The sequence below is a fragment of the Botrytis fragariae genome (assembly GCF_013461495.1).
Source record: "Botrytis fragariae strain BVB16 chromosome Unknown tig00000112, whole genome shotgun sequence".
Lineage (NCBI taxonomy): Eukaryota > Fungi > Ascomycota > Leotiomycetes > Helotiales > Sclerotiniaceae > Botrytis > Botrytis fragariae.
In genome coordinates, this window is record NW_023500997.1 from 1,190,913 (window position 1) to 1,211,455 (window position 20,543).

At 44.3% G+C, this 20,543-nt stretch overlaps 4 protein-coding genes across 4 annotated transcripts; 1 reads left to right on the forward strand and 3 right to left on the reverse strand.

Moving 5' to 3' along the window:
• Positions 1 to 33: 33 nt before the first annotated feature.
• On the reverse strand, positions 34 to 4,699 carry Bfra_007935 (putative nacht domain protein; the record flags this gene model as incomplete). Its single annotated transcript, XM_037338303.1, has 6 exons — positions 34 to 2,528; positions 2,648 to 3,003; positions 3,056 to 3,668; positions 3,718 to 3,891; positions 3,947 to 4,261; positions 4,312 to 4,699. 6 exons carry the CDS (start codon positions 4,697 to 4,699, stop codon positions 34 to 36), a joined length of 4,341 nt encoding a protein of 1,446 aa, XP_037190366.1.
• Positions 4,700 to 9,020: 4,321 nt separating this feature from the next.
• Bfra_007936 (uncharacterized protein) lies at positions 9,021 to 9,680 on the reverse strand (the record flags this gene model as incomplete). Its single annotated transcript, XM_037338304.1, has 3 exons — positions 9,021 to 9,086; positions 9,112 to 9,257; positions 9,530 to 9,680. The coding sequence occupies 3 exons, from the start codon at positions 9,678 to 9,680 to the stop codon at positions 9,021 to 9,023; spliced, it is 363 nt and encodes a 120-aa protein (XP_037190367.1).
• A 350-nt stretch (positions 9,681 to 10,030) lies between these two features.
• Bfra_007937 (uncharacterized protein) lies at positions 10,031 to 10,617 on the reverse strand (the record flags this gene model as incomplete). The annotated part of the gene is made up of 2 exons (XM_037338305.1): positions 10,031 to 10,327; positions 10,561 to 10,617. The coding sequence occupies 2 exons, from the start codon at positions 10,615 to 10,617 to the stop codon at positions 10,031 to 10,033; spliced, it is 354 nt and encodes a 117-aa protein (XP_037190368.1).
• A 3,387-nt stretch (positions 10,618 to 14,004) lies between these two features.
• On the forward strand, positions 14,005 to 17,816 carry Bfra_007938 (putative von willebrand factor type a domain-containing protein; the record flags this gene model as incomplete). The annotated part of the gene is made up of 5 exons (XM_037338306.1): positions 14,005 to 14,230; positions 14,338 to 14,727; positions 14,774 to 15,476; positions 15,529 to 16,521; positions 16,580 to 17,816. The coding sequence occupies 5 exons, from the start codon at positions 14,005 to 14,007 to the stop codon at positions 17,814 to 17,816; spliced, it is 3,549 nt and encodes a 1,182-aa protein (XP_037190369.1).
• Between the last annotated feature and the right edge of the window lie 2,727 nt (positions 17,817 to 20,543).

The following is a 20,543-nucleotide window of genomic DNA, read 5'->3' on the forward strand; positions in this document are numbered from 1 at the left end:
ATTTACCACACTACTTGAGTAAGACGTGGTGGGCTAAATGTGGGAATATTCAGACATGATGGAAACGCCATCGGACGTTTTGGTGTAGCCTGGTTCATCTTGGAAGCTAGATTGCCGTACTACATCCCGTGAAAATGCATATGGGTCCTCCAGATAAAAAGAAAAATTTCTCATCCGACTGGAACCGGGTTCTGAAAGGTAATGTATTCTTTTGCTGGGAATTATGCTCATTACTTCATTGGATGCAGGCAACTCAAAACGGTTTTCGATTGAAACTTCGTTTCTCTCTTCGGGTGTTGCTCTCTTGAGATTTTCCCGTAATATTTCCGTGGAATCCGGGCTTTTGCCTCTCCAATGCCAAAGAACCCAAGAATCTATATAGCGCGCAACTTTGGGATGATATTTTTGCTGATGATGCTTGCCCCGTGCTAAAGCTCGATCGATTAGATCGCCTTTTGCGAAGAAATTTGATCTGCATCCCCATGCAACTATTGTCAGGTCGTAATCAGAGATTCGAACTTCCTCTAGTAGCGAGAATATTTCTACAGAATCCATTATAACAGCGCATGTTGCGGCAACTTCAAGTGTGTTAAGACCCTTGTATGAGATTCCTTGCGATAAGAGGACTTCGACCACTTGGGGGCGATTATAGATAACAGCCCATACCAATGGAGTGGCTTCCTTGTGCCATGGATCGCTCTGGCAACCTGGCCAAAGATAGTCATCAATTACAAGAGGTATCTTTGGCAGGTTTCGAGCCGAGTATCTGCTGTCAAAATTCTTACGGCCGCCGAGGCGGATGACCGCCTCGGTCTTCCCTTCAGTGATTGCATGTATCAAAGACCAATCAGATTTTTCCGAGCTAGTTATGCGTGAAACTGAACCGGAATCCTCAGCAAAACTAACTGCGTTTAGCACAGAGACTTTGAATTTTTCGGAGATCTCTCGGTTTTCAACAGCGTACTCCACGAGAGACATATGCTGGAAGTCTTGCGTCAAACCGTACATTTCAGGAGCTGCGGGCTGGAGCCAGTATCGCTGATCTTTATAGTGATCAACCAAAAGTAAATACTTTATGATTTTCAGGCGTGAACAAGCTATGGCCGTCAGAAAGGCCCCGTGCCTTTCAGCAAAGAAATCAGTTTCGGAGTTTAACGGTTCCCAACTGAGTATTATATGAAGGGAATCACAGAGACCGAGAGAAGCTGCGGTTTTAATCGCATCTAGTTTGTATCTCCAGATTTCGTACCTATATTCCTCATCATATGTCCCAAAATATGAGGGTCTGCTATTGCAGATATCAACATCGTATTCATGCTTTCTTAGAAATTTTACAAGACGTTCCAGTGTTGTAGAGTCACCAGACTCGACAATAGCTTTTATGTTGTGGGTCTCTAAAGCATTAAGCTTGGCTCCGTTTGACACTGGACAGTCTCTGATTATGAGGTAATCGGTTATTTCATCGTATGGAAGCATTATTGCTCGTTCCAATGGGTTGAAATATGATCCTTCAAATTCATAAGCCGCCCATAATCGCGAGCGAAAATCTGTCTGCAACTTCTGCACGAGATACAAATGGCCATGAATAGATGCTTCGAGACTAAGATGTGCGAACACAAGAGACTTCAGTGTCAGCGATTGTTTACACTGGGTACCAAGACCTGGGAAAGCCAGCAAGCTCGTTTCATCAATAAACTTAACGCATAGTCGCAAGATTTCGCTGTTTCCTTGTTGACACGCAATTATCATCTGGCTATAGAGCCAGAAAAGACAGTCCGTTTTCGACGATACTCCTTCGAGAGAACGATTTTCCAATATCTCGAGACTTTGGTTTGATAAGTCAATTACTCTTCGCCGTTCATCCATTTCGTGATATTCTATGGAGTTCCAGAACAGCAGACATGCCTCACTAATGTAATCAGAAGTTCTCTGATCATTTGCTAAGACTTCGTTCAGTAATGGCAGGTGTTTTTCGGCCAACGCCCAGCACAACTGTGCAATCTTGGCACAATCACCGGAAGAAAACTTATCCCAGGGTTTGACGGAGAAGGTGAGTTGTTTATTAAAGAGGAGGCTTTTGAACAATTCTCTTATCTCGCTCCCAATCTCTTCTGTGAAATCCTTAGTGTGTGAAAGCCAATTTTCTTTCAGGTAAGCGATCAGCCGATACTTGTCGACGAGCTGCTGGTCGGTCATTCCATGCTTTCGATTTTGAATATAGTGAGAATAATTGATATTACTTTTATTGTTCTCACTGAATTTTCGAAAATTTAAAGCGGCTTTGGCGACTTTGACCGGAAGGTTTGATGACTGCGAAGCCCTCGGTATCAAAGACTGGGTGGTAACGGCGTCCTGTAATAGCGTCATATTTGGACTGATAGTATTGTGGTATACTGTGACTTGTGCTTCGAGATCAGTGAAAGATAAATAAGTCACACATGTTACACCCAGTGCTCTGTTTGACGCTTCCCTTGTGGTGTGAAAGTATGCCAACTCGGAATTTTGCGAATGTAGTATATACTGTTCAACTAATGAAATGCTTTACGATCAGCTACTGTTGATTTCTCGCGCAATTTGCTGACGAAGGAAGTAGTCAAATGAAGACACCCCAACTTTCTTGCATGATTTGATGTATAGAACTTCTCACCTGTATAGTGCGCAAGATGCACCTCTAGGGTGTCTTCATCAATCACAATAAGATTTCCGCAAGCTCTAATTAATCTTCGAAGGTCATTGGGTATTTTCGTAGCATCCCATGATTTATCGCCAACAGTGAAAGCTATGGCCTCCCGGAGCTCATCCATGTGCAATGGTCTGCATGAACAAATAATCCAGTCAAACATCCTTTTCACAAATTCACGCCTTTCGATCTCGATGATCCGTCCAAGAAGTCGGTCATAAGTTTCTTCAAGATTTCGAGGAAGATTCTGTAGAGCTTTTACTATTGTTGCATCTGTTTCCATGCGACAGAGTTCCTCAAGCTGGAACTGAGCCCAAAGAAACCTTGAAGCAATTTCAGCATACTTGCATAGCGAGGATGGAAGAAAACACTCACATTCCTTTCGCACCATCTCTGAGAACATTGAAAATATCTTTTTTTAGAGCCAAGTCACCCAGCACTAAGTCGCCAGACGTGATTAGTTCATCGATAGCATGTCTGATATATGCCTCGATATCTGGAGAGATAGAATTAGTTTGAAGGTGCACTTTGAAAGTGGTGAGTCCGGATAAAGATTGGAAAAGATAAGTAACATCCTCGCGACTGGAGATAAATAATTTGACTGGCGATGTTGCCTCATTGAGGATCTTTTTCAAGATTGAGAAAGTAAGCTTCCGATCGGACTCAGGCAATTCGTCTAGACCATCAATAAAAATAGCCACACTTGAAAGCTCATCTATCGCCTTTATCAGCAAAGCGACTGTTTGATCAAGGCTAAGTGACGTGGCTTCATCTGTATATTCAGCCTCAATGATAGCTATCAAAGCTTCGGGGATTTCATTCATGTCACGAAATAACTTCTGAGAGATGAAACTAAAAATACCACTCGGCGAAAGTGTTCTCTTATCGGCATAGTCGCAATAATAATAGGAAATGGCAGTATCGGCAGGAAATACCATTTTGGAACCGTCTATAAGGCTCGAAACTAAGACCGATTTGCCGGATCCAGCTGGTAGAATTTAGCATTTATTAATCCGAGAGCAATATCTGCAGCTTACGAATGCCATAACATGACATGACAGAAGACTTTTGCTGGGTTTTCCAATTACTGAAGTCGGCCATACCGGCTAGCCAGCTCCCGGTTCCATGATACCGTACCTTCTGCAGTCGACGATGCTTGTTTCTGCAATCAACGGTGGCCATCTGGGAGATGATCCTTCGTAGTCTGTCTCCTAGTCCGTAGTCAGAACACAAAATAACCACATAGTAGCCTCCTATATCACCTACTTCGTTCTTGTTCTTTGCTCCGCATTCTTTCTCTCAATTCAAGTTCTCTAGACTCCTTCGCTTCGATGTAATGGCACATCTTAGCTTCACTCTCAACCGCTTTACGGTGCTCTCTAAATGTTTGCACAGCATTATCAAGTTGCGCTCCAAGAGATGTAGACAAGGGAGACCTTAAACGCTTGATGAAGGAGGATTTTTGCCCGGTCAATATATTCTTGAAATTTGAACAAAGCACAATTATGTCGAGATACGCTGCTGACAGAGTTTGCGTAAACTTCGGGTGTTTTTCCTGGTCAAAAATTGCTTGATATTCGCCTATCTCGGAGTTTCAGCATGCAAAAAGGGTCCCAGGAAATTATGCTTACGCAATCGTGGAAGTATATCTCCCACGCGAGCAAAAGTGTCTATTATTCGATCATAGAACTTTCCGTGGCTGCTAGCCAGGACAAGTATAACACGAATACTTCCCCATATTGGAGCAAGGTATAATGGGGCAATATTGGTGACAGTATCCATCGCCGCACCATAATCTTGGATGGATTTCGTCAAAGGCTCGAGAGACTTCAAAATCGCTCGAGTTTTGCTATTTCTCTGATCGGCTTTCTGAATATTGCTAGATTTGTAGTAAAGATTTTCTGGTGTAGCCTCATTGAACAGTGCCCTCTCAGCAGGATCAAGTTGATCGATGAAGCGGTTCTTGGCAATGAGCCATGGGTCATGAGCGTTGGCCGATGCTACTACAGGAGCTGCCATTGCAAGAGAGTCGTGAAATTGAAGAACTTGTCTTGCTCACCAAAAGGAAGGAGCTTTATACTACCCAATATTGATAAGAGTGACACCATATTATTAGGGCGCAGCACACTTCCTCAGCCTCGTGGTACATATAATCCATGAAGCTCATGCATTATTGAAGGGCAACGGCTTCCTCATGGGTCAGCCGAGAAGTAGGGACTATCAACCTCGAAAGCTGGGCCAATGCCATTTATCCTTCAATTGATTTTGGTTTAAACTGGGAGAATTGATTTTTCGGACGATTCCACTGCAACCAAATGGATCGGTAAAGAACAATTGTCTAAAAGCCTTCCCCTACAGCCATGATTTCTACAGTAATAGTTGATTTTACTTCCTGCAGTCTTCGAAAATCATGGAAAAGCCTTGTCACGATGCAACAGGGAGAGGACACACACACACAACCAGCTATTCATTCGGCTGTGCATACTAAAATGCGAAACTTCGCGCGAGATTATTCACCACCGCCGATGCGACAGACATACCTTCGAACGGGAGAGGATGAACTCAGCAAGAGGTGACCACTTGGGGATTTATCCGGGTAAATCTGCAGACAGCACCGTTTCATGTCGCACGAAACAACAACCTGTCATGTTTCGCGATAAGACTTCAGCATCAATTGATAAAAGCGCTTGGTTACTTCTGTCGCGGCTGCACAATGTGCCATACACATGTTCAGTCCTTGGACATACCAAAGATGACAGCATCTTTTTCTCTGTCATGAATATTCTGGCAGATTTTTGGTACTACGATAACCCAGTCATAAAAACGCTCCAATCTTTTATATCTATCGCTCCTAACCATTGCACGACGGGCCCGCCCGCGGAAAGTTTCCTCAACTGCGTTGCATGCACTCAAAATCACGGCAATATCAACTTAACATGTGGCATATATCGACACTCCAATTCGATTACTGCCGCCGATAGCTAATCCTCGGCCTTTCCCTACGGTCGGAAATGTGTTCGGATCCACACGCGGAGGATACCCCCATTTTCGAGCCTCGCTTGGAACACAAAGTTCATCACCGCAGACCTGAAACTCATATCGCCAATTTCATCACGAAACTTAAAGCACCTGCATGTCGGCTCCGTCTGGTCCTTGCAACAAAGCTCTTCCGGAGACCGGTACCAGCTCCACACCCGCGTGAAGAAGTTTCCAAAAACTTTGTTTGGTACCGAGAAGCTCGCCCCATATCTCAATGCCGTACTTGGAAAAACGTAAGATGCAGCCCCGTTTTTCGGGAGTGATTGTGGATTTGTTCAGTGGTCATGAGCAGAAGGTGCAGGAAAGTAAGACTGTCTGTGATGAGACATGCAAGACGCATTAACGAAAATGAAATTCCGAGGACCGCATATCACATGTTGTCGTTTTGTATGCTTTCCTCATATCGAAGCTCAGACAGAGATATCATTAATTTAAGCGCAGTAATTTGCGAGTGCGTAAAACAGGCCATTAATCTACCTGACGGAATTGACGGGTATCAAGATGGCTTAGTGCGAAAGCCCAGGAGGACATGATCCATGAGATGAATCAGAGAGATGAAACGATATGGACAGTCCGAATGCCGTGCGAAAATAGGCTGGGGAAAGAGTTCTTTACCCACTGGTGAAAGTGGAGAATTGTGAAAATTGGTCAATCTGGATGCCGGATGGATTCGGTATCACAGTGTGGCCCGTCACTGCCCGGCAACCTCGGCTCTCCGCATACCACGATAATTGTGCTATCACAATCCTATCGTTGGTCGTGACGTGATAATGATTGAAAATGGCGGCAATGAACTTATTCAACTGGGGCATGAGTAGTCATTGCGGGAATAATCAATCCCGAGCGAGACTACTGCCAGAAAGATTGCCCAGAATGATCGACGGTTCTGATGGCTTGACCCTTGACTCAGGGCATCAAGACATCTCTCGAGGATATGAGTCGCCTGGACTTCCGAGGCTTGGACTGTTGGTGAACTCTTAACAGTTCATACAGACGGAGAGTCTTCAAGGCTAGTAAGCGCCATTTCAGATTGGGAGTATGACTTTGAGGATGTGATTTCAACGAGGCACCTCGGTAATGATCGTCATTCACTTGCAACGCAAACGACTGATATTCTGAAGAGACTCCAACCGTATTCAAGTTTCCTGGTCTACCTTTGGAAATCTCCTGTCAGATTCACCAGGCAGATTTACTCTTCCCATTGATGAAGGCGGAGAAAACGCTTGCTGTCTCATACACTGAGACATCATGTCGGAGTCAAATTATGTGATGTGAGCCATCAAATCACGCAGACATAGGGTTTTCAATCTCAAGCAAGAAATTAAATGAACAGGATCTACCACAAGCACTGATCCACTGGTCCCCAAAAGCAAAGAAAATGATTATTTTCACGCCACCCCCGCGCACGGTATCTATCATCAGTGCACCGCCGGCATTTGGAAACTAAAAAGCAAATACGAGAAGGAGAATGGCCAGAGGTATATGATAGTCTGTTATTAATTTGATATACTTTCGGCACCACTCCGTAACATTTTCCTGCATTACCAAGCAGATGGGTAGCCTATCTAGTTTACTGATATTTTCCGCGATGGGAAGGAAGTTTGTAGCATCATTTACCAACAGTGTGGTTACGGTTCCTGACCCTGACTGGGTCTGATAGATCAGAGTCTACCCAAAACTAGTCTACTATTTGAGTTTTGCAAATCTTCCCAACATGTATCTAATCTTGGGTAAATAACCTAAAACCACGATTCAAATGCTTGTAGACTATTACAACATTCGTACTTGCAACCCCAACATTCCCTACGCGCCTCGTAACAGTGTGTCAATGATTAAATCCAGTGCAGACATCTAGATAGATTATCAACGATTGGTTACACCCGACGAACGGCATGAAAACCCATCAACTTCACATCCAGGCACCTTGTAGAACCTACAAAATTTGTGTTGGTGGCTTAGTAGTGGATGTTGGTGGATGTACCCCGCCAAAAAGAGCTCGAGCCTCTGCCCTCCAAGTATCTCATCCCCTCTTTAAAATCCAGGTGATTTTGTACACTGCAAATTTCAAGGGTTTGCATGAATTTGGTATATAAAAGGCCCGTAGCTAGGGCTGAAGATTACGTCTTTTGTTTGCCTCCGCAAATTAAAGTTGTCCGTATGTACGTACTGGCTTTCGCAGGATTTGCTTTGTGCTCGGGTATATTGTACGGGTATTTAACTGCCTGTAGTATGTGGACAAGGTAGACATCGAGGCGGATGGTGGCAGGCACACATACGACGTATCGAATCATTGCTCAGTGCTGTTTATCTGCATGCTTATATAAGAGTGTTGCAAGTATCCGGACTATGTGTGTTCGTGTGTCAGGAAGTGATAGGAATGTGATGCTATCGGTTATACTCATAGTGAGAAGCTGAAAGACAATGTGAGGCGCAAACGCAATGGGGAAGTTATGTGTATTATGCTTTTGTGGCGTTCTGATGGCATGTGGCTCGACGACTGGTGGAGTGGCATTATCTGACCTATAATATGTAGATGGATACTGCATGCACTTATCAGATAGCTACTGTAATTGCAATATCTATCAAACGACCGTCAAAGGCACGCGGGAACTCAAAGTATCAACCCAGCTGGATCTTCATCGGTTAAACCACGGCCGGGCGTTTTGACTACTCAAGAAAAGTTCTAGTCTAGATCTTAGTGTGCTGGAGTCATTGCAGCAAAGAAGGGTTCCTCTAGCTTGGATAGCAAATGTGGGTATTCTACTTGCATGCGCAGGAACAATGAGGATGTTTTGAGTTTTCACGATTCCTCAATCCGTATTCATGATGCCTTGATGACTCGGGTTAGTGTTGGGCCAAGACAGATTGTAGCTAAGAGCGTGAGCACAAGGTGAAAATTATCAACAGTAGTATGTAATCTTGATCAAAGCGTACCGGTTCAGGTGGATTGAAAAAGTATAAGTATCTTAATCACCGTTGTTCATGTCGATTGCGCCTATATTGCGCTGAAAATCTGCATGTAGAAAATCTTAGCTTTGCGGGGTAGAGGGCGCGCGCCCGGGAGGAAGTGGACTGGTGAGGTGTTGGGTGAGCTTGGATAGAGGGATCGTGTATATTAAGTTTAGAAAGCTATGAGATTTATGTGACGATGTCAACCGGAGCATGATGATTAACGTAGGGAAATGATCAGCAAGGTTAGCTTGCTCATGATGATGATGGTAATTAGTTCGTTGACGAGTTGAACTGTCCACACTGTTCTTAGTCTTCACACTTTGATCTGGTCAAGACGAACCTCAATTCATCAAGTTTTGAAATGGTCGTTAGAGTCAATCAAGACAGAGGGGAAAACAGATGCCCGAGTTGTTGACTAGAAGATGACAAACCAAACTTACCGCTTTGGTATTCTCATTAGTGAATTCATAGGTTTGAATAGAAGTGGAAGGTAGAATTGACCAAGCAGTAAGCACTGACAGAACCTTATAGGGCAGAAACTGATCAGCGATGCGGATGTAAAGAAAAGCTCCGTTCTTTGACAATGCTATTAGTACGCCAAATACGAGGCTAAGAATGTGAGGCTAAATTAACAAGCGACAAAGCTCGAGTTCTCGAATGCATTGATGCACAGATAATGAATAGTGGTCGCATTCCAAATAGTAAAGAAAGATAAAATACAGAGTAGGTCGACCTTGACAAACTAACAAGGAAGTAAATCCAGTTACGTGGGCCAGACGTCTTTGGAACCCTATTGTGAACCGCCTCTGGAAAGCACACGTTTCATGTAATGAGGTAATGGGAAGCATTCGCACTGACACCCGTGATAATTCCATGGCACTGATCGAGAAATGTAACAAGAATCTGAAGCACATAGATCTTGGAGACGTTCTTGTAGATTTAGATTACCTTTGAAAGTTGAGCGACCACAGTTTGATGGATTGACATCGTTCTGCACAGAACACGACATGGATGATAGAGTTTGAATGCGTTACGACCAAAGTTTGTCCAGCTGGAGCGGTTCATACTATACAAGAAACGCCAATTTAGCAAAACTATCTTTTTTGAATTATCAACTATGATATTGATGTTTGCGGACACCACAGCAATCAGAGTCCATGCTTAGCACGCGACGATCTCACGGACATCGACATGAACATGCAAGCCACCAAAAACTGATCGTTGTCAAAAGGGGTTGGGGTGTATTAGAAAATGCTTGAAGAAGGTTACCTTTGGACAAAAGATCGATGTGAATTTATTATGTTACTGGTTGCATGTGTTTCAAGGTGAGGTTTGCGAAGGATTTTTCTTGTAGGACTGTTACACTGCTCGTAAAGCAACTTCCGAAAATGGTGATAATGTTGTCAGATGTTTCTTGATCGGGACGAAGATGTACTCGGAGGGTAACATCGCAGCATGTATTCTGCACGATAGTGGGTTGAAAGACAGAATGATGATATCTTTGTCATTAGGTAGATTCGTTGACCAATCACAACTCTTTTGCGCTTCGACAGCATTTGATTTTTCTGTGAATATTCTTTTTGTATGTATGCGAGCGCCACTTTGAAAGCTGCAATGACTATCCGCGGCGCAGCTATGTGAAGCTGACATCAGATACTGATAGAAGTTTTGGGAGTAGTTCGGGTAACATCAAGCCACGCTGTCTAACATCTGATAGAATTTAAACGAATCAGATGAAATGAAAGCCGGCTGTTGCTCGCAATTGTACATTTCGAGCTTGATACATGCGGCGATAGTTTAAACATGTGATCGTTTAGTTTCGATGCTGTAAGCATATTGCATGATTATAGCTCTTGGTATGTGTTAAGAAATGACGAGACAATAGTTACAGCTGATGCGCATGTAGCGACTGAGGAATTCATACAACACAGGCGATAGATAGTCATTTTAGCTGCCGAAGTTGCTTTTAATAAGCACACATTTGCGGGTGCACCTAATTGCATACAGAACGGAGGTGCCGTACAAGTAACTCAATCCTCTGAAATCCTCCTTGGGAGTCAGTAGCTTAATAAGATTAGATCGATCGTGTAATCTTCCATATTTAGAGAGGCTCGAGAGAGGTACACTAAGATCTATTCTTGAACCTATCCTAGAAGGACGCTCAGGATGGAAAATACAATTCTGATATGCATCTGGATATTAAAGCTCTGACCACACGATTCGAAGGTTTCTAGAAGACATCTGAGCAGTCTCGGAGTAATTATTTGAGTCTAGTGGTTGTGGCTTGAATCTTCTTCAGGTCGTCTAGGCCTCGGCCGCACAACCTACACGACATGTAGTCATTGCAGGCTAACAAAATGGCATTTACGTTTCTTGTCCCTTGACTCTTGTCATATTCCAATAATGTCTATCGAAAGGTAATGACAGCGGATATCACTATTTCTGTTCCTGATTTCAGTGGCGGCATTCCCGTAGTTTCGACGATCGAAAGTGGATATGGGGATGAGACATTGATATAAACCGCGTGGGAACCACGATGTCTGCAGCAGAAAAATAGGAGTTGGAACTTGGAAGGACCCAAAAATCCGGCTTTATTTTCTCCCTAATCACTTTTGATTACGCATGTAGCAGAGGTCGATCCGTTTCTTATAGGGCAGATCATTATTTGTACTTATTTCATGCTTCGTGTTGTGGGGTTGAGAGCTTTAGAATATTTCCACATTGGGGCTTTTAATAAGAATCTTACCCACCGGACCACCGGTTCTAACCTCAGGATCGAGTGAAGTGTTAAGAATGGGGTCTGAATCAATATGACAGATGCCAGAATCAAATAGTTCAAGATAGTGCGCAATAATAAGTCTAGTTCCAGTTCTCTAGAACATCGTCGGATTCGTCTCAGATAGTCGATAGTCGATAGTCAAAGACGTTAAAGACTTCCTTCGTATTCGAATCATTTCTTTCTACTGTTTACGGAACGAAGAAACGAATCATCGATTTTTCTTCCCCCATCGGATTGCTAACAAACAATTGGAAGAGAAGACTGGGAAGAATGGGGGACTGCATTCTTTTTGGGGAATCTTCCTCTCCTGAAAACCTAATACCCCGAGGAAAGGTTGCGAGTATCATATAAATATGTTTCTTTCAGCCGTTAATGACCAGAAGAAGAAATGATCGGATAGACAAAAACTTATCCTGCAGAACTTAAAGATAGTAATACTCCGTGATTTTGGCTGTGACTGGCTACTTCCACACGCAAGATCTTCCTTGTTTTATGTACCCTGTAATTATTTTTGCATGCATGATGGAGATAGACCCTGGTGAGCATTTTCACAGACCAGGGATATCCGAGAGAATAGGCGGGTAACGGGCGCGGACCAGGGATGGCAGCACTATGATACCATCGTTTGATTGGCACGATGGGTTGAATGCTAAAATGTGCAGTCGAGAACTGCAGAAGGCTGGGATAGCAATATCGTTCCTTTATCATGTTATGTTGCTGGAGACTGGGGGCTGGTGGGAGTTAAAGATTGAAGATAAACCTACGAGGAACCGAGTTTAGAAGGTGGTGAGATCCAGAATATTGCGTCGAGTGCAGTGTAAATAAAACACAAGTGTAATGTAATTCACACACCCAGAAGTTCAATCAACTGCATGCTGCAAGTAGAAAGTTACCGACGTGGAGATCGTTTCTCTTCTGGTAAAATTTCCGAAGTTCATCTTATACTAGGACCCTACGGGCTATATGAGATGTGCAGCTACTGGTACAGCCTAAAGCCACAGTTCCTGTTGATCTACCTTGTTTCGGCTCGTGTCAAAGGAGAAACAAAACTTGTCCCGTCAATTTCTCAAGCTGTCATTATTATGTCAACGTGTCTACAGTGATTGCTAATAAACTGGACCTTTCGAATTATCTCAGAGGGTCGGAAAGGGCCTGCTGCAATCCGTTTATTTAACCGTACAGTCCCTTCATATTGATATCGGATTTGTCGTATGATAATCGCTTCGCTACCTTGCAAAAGATGCTCAAATTACTGTGTACTAGTACCTGACGAGTATTGATTTCCAAGCGTGGAAGGGAAATTCATTATTCTAACTTTCGCGTTATAACTTTCTTATGCACACTCTAGCATGTGCTTCGATACGTAGATCCATGTTTTCCGGAGCTGTGCTAAACTGGAAGAAGCTTACTAAATACCCGAGGTCTGTCTGCTTCAAGTCAGTCTGAGCATTTTGCGATATCATTCTCAAGATTATTACCTGAAGTCGTTACTGCCATTAATTATTCCTGCACCACCACAACCACCAAATCTTGACCAACCCCTCCATTGAACCAATCCCGTCATGCTCGTCCTTGTGAAGCCAGACTCCGAAATCCTGAAAATCATTCAGTCCTGTAGGTATCCTGGACAGCGCCCATCGTTTACGTGCCTGAATCCATGCATTTGAGCTGTTGGGTATCATGGAGGTCCGGCATAACATTATTCAATTTTTCTTCCAGACAACTGCTTGCTATCTTTACTGCCTAGATATGGTTATGGTGGTGCCATCACTTGCTGCCTACTGTAAGTGGACGGCGTTCACATTTGTCTTTCCACATCTTGCTGCTCGTCAACTTCTTCTCTTCGCTCACTTCATGCTCTCTCTCAAACTTTCATCATATTTCACTAGGCTCCCCACGAATGAACTCAATTGCCCTGTAGTCGCGATTCGCACAATTTCATGATTCGCAAATTCGCAAGTCTCGCCCCTCCCTTCTAGTAGTAATTCGCAAAGCTCTCGGACGCCCACTCGATTGAACTGCATTTGCATTACTGGCCTAACACTTCAGCTCGTCTTTTCACAACTGCAGCCCGGTACCCAAACACGGGATCTCGAATTATATCGAATGGTGGTCATTCCTACCTCAAATCCTACTCAATTACTCTGACCTAAGCCGTGAATCAGCACAGTGAAGAGTGGAAAGCCTTTTGCAAAAATTCCCCACAGCGTCACACCCTCTGGATTACAATTAGCTCCTGTACCCATTCCCGGTAGTCCTGTCCTCATTCCCATACCCAAATTTAGAGTCCCGAGAGATAGAGATCGAAATCTCACAGCGCGCAATTCTTAGCATCGCCACCCCAAATCTTCCTGGATTCGGACTTTCAGGATTTGGCCGGGTCTCAACTCTCACAAGCGAACATTTTATGTGCTGAGAATTATTACGTTACTGTTCATAAATCTTGGATCGATTGGGTTTTTAGCAGCGGATTATATTCAGAAAAAAGTGGGCAAACAAACTTAATATTGACGGACAGAGCTTTTAAAAACAAGACCCTCTGGAACAGCAGTTCATGTCGAAAAGGCTCTTGGGACATAACACCACCCCTTCCACTTCCGATACTGGTAGGAATCTCACTAGCTTTAGCCGCAGAGCAGAGGAACAAAAAGACCAGGTTTCAAGGTTGTATGAGCTTGGACTACTCAGCGACTCGGATAAAAGATCCAGGAGACGAGAGAGAGACAAGGTCAAGGATTTGTCTAGTGGAGCCCGCGTTGCAGGATCCCATCCCAAAAAGGGTACGCAGTAGCCAAACTCCAAATTGCCATTACTCCACCCCTCCGCTCATACTAATGCGTGAAAATTACCTTCACATTGACTAACCTGTATACTTCTTCTTCATCAGATAATCAAAAAGTTCTTGAACATACTCGTGGGATTTCAGATACGTCGTTCTCTTCGGTTTCCCCTCTAGCCAGTAAGGCGAATCGTGATTTCAAACAACGAGCTGGTGGTGGAATGTCAGGAATGTTGGACACGGATAGAACTCGTAACAGGAGGGAGAGGACGTTTGTTGGCAGCGAATGTTCTGTGTGTGAAGAGCCATTGGAACATACCCTTCGAGGCGAACGAATACTACAATTTTCCTGCGGCCATGTCTCCCATGAGGCATGTTTCTACGAATACATCAAGGAAAGCGACGCTCAATATTGCCCAACTTGCAATGCGCCCTTAGGTCTGGATACGAGTCGAGGAGGCAATGTTCTTGACATTGGTAAGACTTTCAAAAGTAGTGGTTCGTCTTCCCTGAAAACTAAAGCTGATTCCTGCTGCCCCTCCAGAGAAGCTAAGTAGTATTGTGCGTTCAGTTTCGGCCAGCGACCAGTCCGCGAGATCAACACCCACACCCTCGAATTGGGAATCCCAAACCGTACGACCACCCAGTCGCGAATCCAATGCTCGAACTACGAGAACAAGAGCGAACAGCCAGGATACCCACATTAGAGACAATAGCAGAGATAATGGTAGCAACAGAGATAGTAGGGATAGTCGAGAGCGCATGGATAGATACGCACAACCATCGAGAATCTCGCACCAAAGGAACGATAGCGAAAATGCTCCATCGTCTGTTGGATATCCAGAGACTGCAACAAGCGGCCCACCTCGCCGCCATGACTACGATGTGCAAGCGTTGGAATCGAATCTTATAAGCCCTCGAGCAAGTGTTACAAGAAACCCCATACCAGCACCGGTTGTTAGCATTCGTTCAGAGTTTCCAACCTTGAACAGGTCCAGACAGCAACAAACTTTGACTTGTCTTATCACAATCGAGGTTCCGGACACTAAATGGCGACCCGACCCAGATGATATTCGAGGTGCCCCTCCACTACCCAACATTCGACCTGAAGATACCTATGCTCGACCCCCATCTCCAGCCCAGAGCGCACCACGTTTCTACCCCTATGAATCTCCAGAGGTTTTGGACGAAATCACTGAAGGTTTACGAGTCCGGGTTGAAAATTGGCATGGCCTTGATTTTAATAGGTATGTGTCATCATTCGTTGTAGGAAACAAATAAAATACTAATGATAAGCAGGTTTGGAAAATTACGATTGTATGGAACTATTCGAGTTGGAAAAGACAGGCAATCTTGGCAGGAACTGGAATGTTTCTTGTTCGCAGAAATGCTTATCTGCGTAAAGGAAAAGAAGATTTCATCATCACAACCTTGGGATGAATCCAACGGCGTTCGCAAAAGTACCCGATGCACACTCAAAGGTTCAATATTAATCAAAAAGCACTTAAACGAGGTGACTGAATCAGGATCTGGTAATTCTCTTGGACAAACCGAAAAAATCACCGCAGCTAACTTACGCCCTACTGAAGATAACAACATATTGACCTTGAGTCTGTCAGTGGCCGAACTCCCATCATTTCATCTCAAGTTCGATAATCGCAATCAGCTCAAATTGTGGCAACAGGCTTTATTGGACCTAAACGCTATCGAGGGATCTCCCGCACGAAGTCCAGATTACGATCTCTCAGAACCAGAAGAAGAAGAATGGAATCGCGATTCCACAGGTCTCCAGCGAGTTTCAGTTGCTTCCTCGGGGTACGGACCTAGATCCGCGGCCACTGCACAGGCAGAGTACGCAAGTAGCCCTAGAGGTCTACGGCTACCAGCTGCAATACACGTTCCTGTTGATATTGTGGTTGTGATTCCAATATCTTCTTCGATGCAAGGTGTCAAGATTACTCTTGTAAGAGATGCATTGAAATTTATGGTTTCCAACCTGGGAGATCGTGATCGTATGGGTTTGGTCACATTTGGTTCTAGTGGCGGTGCAGCACCACTTGTAGGGATGACTAGTAGAACATGGAATGGATGGCAGCAAACTTTGGCGTCGATCAGACCAGTTGGACAAAAGAGTCATCGAGCAGATGTTGTGGAGGGTGCAAACGTGGCGATGGATCTTCTCATGCAACGGAGGTCGAATAATCCAATTGCTACGATTCTTTTGATTAGTGACTCGTCGACATCTGATGCGGAGAGCGTGGATTTTGTGGTATCAAGAGCTGAGGCGGCTAAGTAAGTGGTTGATATTAGTATTCTGCAGAGAAAATCACAGCTAACAAAATTTACTTAGGATTGCCGTTCACTCTTTCGGACTCGGTATGACACATAAGCCAGACACCATGATTGAATTATCAACGCGAACCAAAGCTTCTTACACATACGTCAAAGATTGGATGATGTTGCGAGAATGTCTTGCAGGTTGTCTTGGATCTCTTCAAACAATGTCACATCAAAATGTGAAATTAAAGCTTAGACTTCCCGAGGGATCGCCAGCTAAATTTGTTAAGATTAGCGGGGCTTTACAGATCACTAAGCGTGCAACAGGTAAAGACGCCGAGGCATCTTTGGGGGATTTGAGATTTGGCGATAAGAGGGATATTTTAGTGCAGCTAGTTATTGCTCCCGATAATGCTTCTCAGGAACAACTCGCTCAGGATCCATGGGACTCTATAGTTTCTGGTCTTGAGGCTCTTGGTGGGTCACTTGATCAAGAAGATCAACGAGTCGTATCAATAGAGGAAGTTCCTCTGATCCAAGCTGATCTCACCTGGGGAGACATCCTCAGAGATGGAACACTTGCTCATCTACCCCGCCCTTCACTCTTAGCAATCACGATGCTTCCTGCCCCAACAAACCAGAAGAAGCACACGACTTGGAATAGCGCACCGCCCATTCCACCCCACCCAAGCGTCGTTCAACGACGTATGGAACTTCTCACCTCGGACATGCTTACACGCGCTCTCACATTGGTTTCTCGCGGTCAGCACGATCGCGCACAACATCTTTTGAGCGAGACGCGATCGATCCTGAAAGGATTAGGAAAAGGTGGTCTACCACCTATCCCGCCACCACCTTCTAAATCCCCAAGTCACAATCTCTCATCCCGCACGGGTTCCTCATCGCCTACGAATCGTACTCCCGATAGACGACGTACCCCTTCCCCAACATCTGCTACGACAATGACCTCAAATCATACTCTGGGTCCGATTCCTCGACATCGATCAAATGATGCGCTTTCGGCTGTTGTTACGGCACCAGGTATCGATCCCAATACTGTTGCGGCCCTTGATGCGGAGTTGGAGGCTAGTCTCGAATGGATCAATCACCCTGCTGTATTTGGCCGGGATAGCAGAAAAGCCGTACTGCAAGCTATTGGAGTGATTAGTAGTCAGCGCGGATATACATTCCGCACTACGGTGGAAAGTCTCTGGGCAGGTCGCGTGAGCGGGATCAAGAGAATGACGGACCGCAGTCGGGAATGGAGAGAAGAAGGAGGAGGCGAGGTGGGGATCATGGAAGAGAGTTAATTCTTTGCCTTGCTTTGCATTGGGATTTACTTGCGCTCTTCTACTCTCTCTCTCTTTTCGTTTAGATGATACCTCATGGTCGCTTTTTTAACGACTGTTTTTTCACATTTTATGATCATTTCTTCGGGAGATGGATATTTCATCATTTTATTGTACCATATTTCATCGCGAGGTTAGCGCATTTTGAGCACGGCGGAATTGTTTCTGGTTCTGGTTACTACAACACACATACCCCCTATTGTTATCTATGGATATTTGTTATTTGTTTTTTTTTTCTCTTTATTTCATTTCTTCACGGCCCGAATGCTTGTACGTTTGTACTTCTCGGTCGTTGGTCTCGTTCCCTCTTGTTGTGGAAGGAACTTGGTGGTGTTAGGATATGGAATGGGAAAAATTTTGGATTTTTGGAGGAGGGCAGAGAGGGATCTGGGATTAAGATTATCCGCTTTTTTTGATATGATATGATGATGATGGATGGCCGAGAGGGTTTTGTTTAGGCTTGGGGTGGGAGGATAAGATGAGAGATCTGGGGTGAATGTGAAGGATTGTTTGAGAGTGGGTGAAGAGGGAATTTTGGGGGAGGGTATGGGTGGTGTGTGTATGCGACGAGATGAGATGGGTGAATGGGTGGAATGGGATGGGAGATAGATAATGAAGAAATGAAGAGAGATGTTTTTTGACCACTTGATTTGATTTGATTTCTGATTTTGGTTAGTGATTGTGATTGTGATTGTAATTGTGATTTTGAGTTAGAGCTTGTGGTGACATCTATCTTGTGAGAGGTTGTGACTTTGAGTGAGTGAGAAATGTTTCTAGATCGTGTGGAGTGTTTCTGTTTCTGTTTCTGTTTCTAGAATCTAGACCAGAGAATGGCTCGGCGTAGCTCGACTCGGCTCGGCTCCTGAAACTGGGTGTCTTGGAATGGTGGGAGGGGTTTTTTGGGTGAGTGGGTGAGTGGGTGAGTGGGTGAGTAGGTTGGGGGGTATATATATATTATACATGTATGTGTGTATGTATGTATATGTATGCTGTGAAATTGAAGGGTCTCGAGAATCTCACGGGGTGATTGTTCGGAAGGGATAGTTCGGTAGGTAGGTAGGGGGAAAGCGACTATGCTTTGTGGATGAGGGAAGGGAGGCAACGGAGACTCGCGAGGGTTAAGCCGTTGTGGTCAAGTGCGGAGTGAGGATATGATGTCTTGGGAAGGGTAGGGGAGCAGAGAAGTTGGGATGCGGAAAGCTTGGAGGGGAAGGAGTGGGGTGGTGAGGTTGGGAGCGGGTTGATGGATTGTGGAGGGGAGGGTATAGGGAGGTGGGTGGGTGCTTGTTGATCAGCTTCTCTTTTCTGGTGGATGGAAATGGAAATGGAAAGTCGAGAGGTGAGAGATCGAGGGAATCATGATCGATTTCTTGATCTTGACATTTTCTCTCGCTGTGGTTTAGTCCTGTCAATTTTATCCTCTTGGAAATTGCTATCCAAGATCGCGTCGGGTTTTCTAGAATCTCGCACTTTGTACTCGAGTAGGGGAAAAATGAGTGCACCGGGAATTTTAACATCGCGCCTTCTGGAAATGTATTTGCACTCTACTTTGAATAAGAATTGTTTGGTTTACCGTTCAGAGGTTGCGCTACTCTGTGTCGAGATTTGCGAAAATGAGACTAAAAATGCTGCTTTACCCCTTTCTTTAATTAGTTTGCTTCCTACCATTTCCTTCGCTGTTTGAGATGCTTGATGTGCTTGAATGGCGTCTTCAAAGTGACCTGCCTGTTGATCTCCTTTGAATGATTTGTTTGGATGGTATGACTAGATATGAAGTCTACTGATGGAAGAAATACAGCTTGCTTTCTGCAGTTTTTGACTGTAGTTCACGATTTAGGTTAAAATCAGCTTAATCGAGTGTTCGACTTCTTCGACTTTTCCCCTTGGCTTCATTTTGTGCTGTGTCATTTTAAAGCAATTCTCCGATGAGAATTCACTATTATTTTCCTTTGGTGATCTTTTTGCTTCTCGCAAGTTGCTTTGCATGCTCTTCTCTGCAGATCAATGTAAGACATCATCTTTCCTGTTTAATTGTTTTCTTTCTATGACCTTATGGGAATCGCAGGTATTGGTTGAAGAAGATGCTTGGTTGATACCCAAAACTCGCCGGAGATGCTGCATTTTTCCATTGGTTCCGATGAGCTTCAACCAACTGTAAGGGAGCCTACGGGAAATTTGTTTGAGGACTCTTGGTGAGGTGATGCACATTTCTTTTGAAATATTCATTATTCACAAGTCTTTTTGCGGGTGTTCATAAAGTTGCATTGTCTTGATTGCCACGTGTTCAAAATTCATGGCTTTGATGCGTCCATTAATTGAACATAGGGATAGAAATTGAGAAAGGGTGTAACTTTCATAGATTCCCGTTCATGTCCTGTATTTTGGCTGATATGTTTCCAAGAAGCTTCCTGTGTATAAACAAAAGCCCTTCATTCTACGAGACGAGAATTCTAGATCATTGGCTTCAGCGTGTATTTTAGACCTCCCCACTGTCTTTGTCTTACTTGCATTGTCTTACCTGCATTATATATCAATCAAGGGATCTCAGCTTGTTCGAGCTTCCTGAACCTGACGATGACCAATCAGCATGTAGTGAGTGAACTTGGAACGACCCGTAATCTGACGTTCTCTTTGTGTGGTCGAGGAAGTACTTGAGATGATGTACCAAACCAACTCCGCTGCCATCAA